Source organism: Triticum dicoccoides, chromosome 3B (assembly GCF_002162155.2).
Source record: "Triticum dicoccoides isolate Atlit2015 ecotype Zavitan chromosome 3B, WEW_v2.0, whole genome shotgun sequence".
Lineage (NCBI taxonomy): Eukaryota > Viridiplantae > Streptophyta > Magnoliopsida > Poales > Poaceae > Triticum > Triticum dicoccoides.
Window position 1 is genome coordinate 627567224 of NC_041385.1, and position 4663 is coordinate 627571886.

The 4663-nt window shown below is 48.6% G+C and overlaps 1 protein-coding gene across 2 annotated transcripts; it reads right to left on the bottom strand.

Annotated features, from left to right (window-relative positions):
- Positions 1-1986: 1986 nt before the first annotated feature.
- Positions 1987-3187, bottom strand: LOC119281688 (thylakoid lumenal 15 kDa protein 1, chloroplastic-like). 2 transcript variants are annotated; one of them, XM_037562149.1, is made up of 4 exons: positions 2993-3187; positions 2806-2901; positions 2572-2644; positions 1987-2461 (listed from the first exon to the last, which is right to left on the bottom strand). In XM_037562149.1, exons 1-4 carry the CDS (start codon positions 3161-3163, stop codon positions 2358-2360), a joined length of 444 nt encoding a protein of 147 aa, XP_037418046.1. In that variant the 5' UTR covers positions 3164-3187; the 3' UTR covers positions 1987-2357. The 2 variants fall into 2 exon arrangements, with proteins under 2 accessions (XP_037418046.1, XP_037418045.1); XM_037562148.1 differs by having other exon boundaries at positions 1987-2493.
- Positions 3188-4663: the final 1476 nt, after the last annotated feature.

Below are 4663 nucleotides of genomic sequence, written 5' to 3' on the forward strand. Positions count from 1 at the left end.
ACAATACCCCCCTCCAAAGTCACAGAGTGACACCAATGAGTGTAACATACATTTATCTCACTATTACTATTTTTCACTTTCTGCGTCTTGACAATGAGGATTTTTTTTCCTAAAAGTCAGTGTACAGGTCAACGGTATCAGGAAAGAAAAAATAAATCAAAAATCAAATTACGGGATTACATGGTTTAATAAAAATTCAGGGATAAAATGCTCGTTATCCTACAAAAGCTCTAACACAATTTAAACTAACACATATATGTTGGGGATATAACTTATGCGTTTAATGGGGATATAACTTATACGTTAAACAATGGAAAACAAAATGTAGCTGGTGATCTAACCAGCCTTGCGTCAGCACCTGGCGTCGGCATTTCCAGCTGCCATCAATATCCACATGTCTATCATCGAGGCCTAACAACACTCAAACACGGCAAAGGTGTTAGTCCTAGTGATTCGGTTGCCAGTTCAGTACTCATCAGAAGTCGAATTTGAGGCCTGCTTGCACCTAGCAGTTCAATCAACAACGGCTTGATAACATCTACATTTCACCTCAACATAGTTTATCAGTTAGGCCTGCTCTTGAAGAACAGCTCCACATCCTTTCCAAAAGCACCGGCACGTCCGATCAAGTGATCATCGCCGTCAGCCCCTCACCCTCTTCTCTATCTCCGAAACACAATCATGCAAATCTATTCAACATTACTATGAATATTAAGGCAGGCATTCTTATCAGAAAATGCTACAAAAAATTCAGAAAAATCTCATGGTCGAAGAGGTGCTACTGTACTGAGTACTGACTAGTAGTGAACTAGTAATAAGCTTTCCAAAAATAAATAAATACTAGCCATCGCTTGATCATCGATTTGACATCAGCAATAGAAATAGTAGAGGGCGTGACATGACAGTGCCTCACCTTGGATGTTGGCGACGAGCAATTTGGACTGGATGGCGCGCGCATGTGGTTCCTCCACCAGTACGAGTAGGCGCCGCGCGTTGCTTCCTCCGGCTCGTTAACCCCTAAATCCCTCTGCAATAATCATCCTTCTCCGCCCGTTCCTGTTCTTCATAACCTTCTTCTGCCACGACAACTACCACCGCCGCCGCTTCTTGCTGCGCCGGCTGCCGCGGCGCGCGGCCGAACGGCCTGCGGCGGCGAGCCGCGATGAGGGGTGGGGGCGGCGGGGCGATGGCCATCAGTCCAGTCCGCCGATAGGCAGTGGGCTGGTGGGCTACTTGCGGGCTGTAAGTCGAGTGCTGCAGCCCTTAGGCAAAGTTCAGCTAGCCCATTAGTGACAATAGCCCGCACGAGCTAACCGTTTTTTTTTCTTTCCCTCAAAAATGGTTTGCTTTCTTGCCAGAACAAAAAACTAACCCTTTCAAGAAAAAAAAAGAACAAAAAACTAACCTCGCAGCCGTGGCTCGGGCAGGAGGTCAGCACCAGGAGTCCTGGAACTTGTCCTAAATGTGATAATCTAGTCCAAAACTTGCAAAAGCAAACTATTACATCCTACAACTTGCAGCCAATGTGCAAATTTAGTCCTAGCCAATCAGACGACGACAAGTGGAGCCAAGTCAGCACAGCCCAGTCCATCCGGTCAGCGCCGCAGTTTTTGTAATTACCCCCCTGGCCTTAGCACAAATAAACCCACACTACACCTCACAAAACACCTGAATTTATTGGATCTCCGATCTGAACAACATGTTCTTGTCTTGCTATTTATAAGTGGCGTTTTGCAGTGATGGAGTAACTCTAGTTGGTAGTTAATCCATTGGTTTGGATATATCCCCACTTGCTCTCTGCCAGTCTTGACAAAACTGGTGAGATGCCTGTGGACTATGGAGTGTGTTTGGATATACTTGCTACTGTAATTTGCTGGACTTGTCAGGGTTGACGGTTCAGCCTTACAAGATGTCTGAAACCCCCATGACAAAAACTGAATTTCAACTGGAATTTACAACTTCCAAGGGCTGATCATCACACCAGACTGATGACAAAACTTGGATTTCACTGAAGTTGCAATGTACAGCACAAGGGAATCACACTGACGGTTGGATGTAGTTATGCAGAAACTATGGACAGCAAATCAAATGCACTAACGCTAAATCAAAGGGGTGTTTAACTGTTTAGTAAAGACATCTGAGGGTCAGGAAAATAACTTAGGCGCTCCATATCTTGCTGAACATGGACTGCAGCCTGCTGTTGTTGGCGATCTTCTTGACGACCTTCTTGGCGTCGGAGTCGCCGGAGTCGGCCAGCTCATTGAGGCTCCCGAAGTGCTCCGACGACACGATCTTCTTCCTCCCGGCGCCTATCTCGGCCAGCGACATGACGGCGGAGAGGATGAGGCCCTTGGCCATCAGCTTGCCCTCGGACGGGTCGAGCAGCTGCAGCAGCCGGTCCAGGTTGTCGCCGTCCTGGATGAAGATGACCTGGTTTGAGCGCCAGCAGGCTGGACAGCACCTGCGCCGAGCAGGTTTGCATCAGTAGGCTACCTGTGAGTTCCGCATCAGTAGGCTACCTGTGAAGTCCTTGCCGGTGAGATAAAGAACAGACGCGAATCAGTAGGCTACCTGTGAGGTCCGCATCGAAGAAGCTGGCGCCGAGCAGGTTTGCGCCTTTGAAGTTGGTCTGCCGCAGAATGGACTGCAGCAGAAACAAAATTCAGAAAATCAGCAAAACATTCTGGACATTCAGATGCTTTGTTCTATCTGACGCTATTTATATATCTGCAAGCACAAATTTGAGGCACGGTAACATCATAGAGTAGGAATCGATGGAAAGAGGAGGCGAAAAGGAGTAGGTACGGTCTTGAAGTCCTGCTTGATGAGCGTCTGGCCGCTGAAGTCCTTGCCGGTGAGGTCCTGCCCCCGCGTAACCTGCTGCCCGTACGGCCCGCCTCCCCGCATCCACCCGCACGCCATTAACGCCACCTCAATCGCCTCGCCACGACACTCGGTCGACCGGTACAACTACAAACGCAATACAACTAACCCTGAACGCGAGGGCCGGGTCGGCGACGAGCAGCGAGGCGGCGACCAGCGCGGCGGCGCCGGCGTTGGCGAGGTGGAAGCGCACCGAGGAGGAGCCGAGCCACGCCGGCTGCGCCGCCGTCGCCGGAGGGGACGGGGCGAGCTTGAGAGCGCCGAGGATTGACATGGCCATGACGAGCTAGCTTCCTGGCTGCCTGGCTGGATTTGTGAGGTGTAGTGCGGGTTTATTTGTGCTAAGGACAGGGGGGTAATTGCAAAAACTGCGGCGCTGACCGGATGGACTGGGATGTGCTGACTTGGCTCCACTTGTCGTCGTCTGATTAGCTAGGACTAAATTTGCACATTGACTGCAAGTTGCAGGATGCAATAGTTTGCTTTTGCAAGTTTTGAACTAGATCATCACATCTAGGACAAGTTCCAGGACTCCTGATGCTATTACCTCCAAGAAAAAAGGATACTACTACACTTTTGGAAACCAATCAATTCCGACTAAAAAATCTATAAAAAATCGGGAAGGCATATCTGTTAGCTGATATACATTGATCTAATGTCAAATATTTGATTTTCTCTCAATATATAACCGCCCATATAAGGTGCAAAGCTTACGGTATCCTTGAGCACACAGCAAAGAAATAAGTGATTCTTCATCCATCTCTTCATCATGGCATCCAAGAGCACAATGACCCGGATGGCTGCGTTTTTTGTGGTTCTTATGATCATGTCTTCCACCCTATCATCATCGTCCTGCTATGCTCGTACAAGTAATAATATTTCTTGTTGTTTTATTCATGTCTGCATTGAATATTTGTGTCTGTAAATTTGTTAACAAAAATCCGTCACTATTTTTCACTACACACATACTTCAATTAATATTTTGTGTGGTGCTATTAATTGCTTAATTCATGTTGGGCCTTATATGGATCGTCGACCGAACTTGCAGTTCAAGATGGAGTGAATCCTCCAGTGTGCTTCCATGTGGAAAAATGCCAAGATCGTTGCCAGACTGCATGCAGCCTCAGTGGCAAACCCTCGACTGGCGCCTAATGCAAAATCAATCAATGTTGTTGCGCCTAACACGATGCTTCTTTTCTTGCTCCAACAATAATTTTATTACAAATTCTAGCAAATGTAATATTGGTTACCAACTACATATACAACTGAGCCTCTTATGTCATGCAAACAGTGCTTATGAATTGCATGTCAGAAAAATCTTGTTTGTGTTTTACCTGGTTCGCAATTCCCCCTGAAAAGACTCCTTTGTGTTCTACCTGGTTCGCAGTTCCCCATGAAATGCCTCCTCTCTGGCTGGCCGCGGTGGGGCTGATGCCCCCTGGCCTTCGGCTGTCCGGCGTCTTCCCGGCAGCGGAGCCTCGTCCCAGGCTCCCAGCCATATGCCTCTTCCCTTGAGCTGGCTGTTGTGTGCTGTGGGCGACGATCTGTCCTGTGGTGGCCATCTGCGGTGTTGCGTCCAACGACGCCTTATGTCATCTCCCCCGGTGATTGGTGTGCGGCTCTTCTCCCAGCGGTTGTGGTCTTGGCCTGCTTTGGCGGCCTTGTCTCTGAATCCTATCCGACCTTTGGGATTGTGCGGAATTTGGCCAGGGCGAAAGCCTTGCTCGGCTCGCCGATGCTGGCGGCAGCGACACCTGCGGATGTCGTTCCCTTCTTGGAG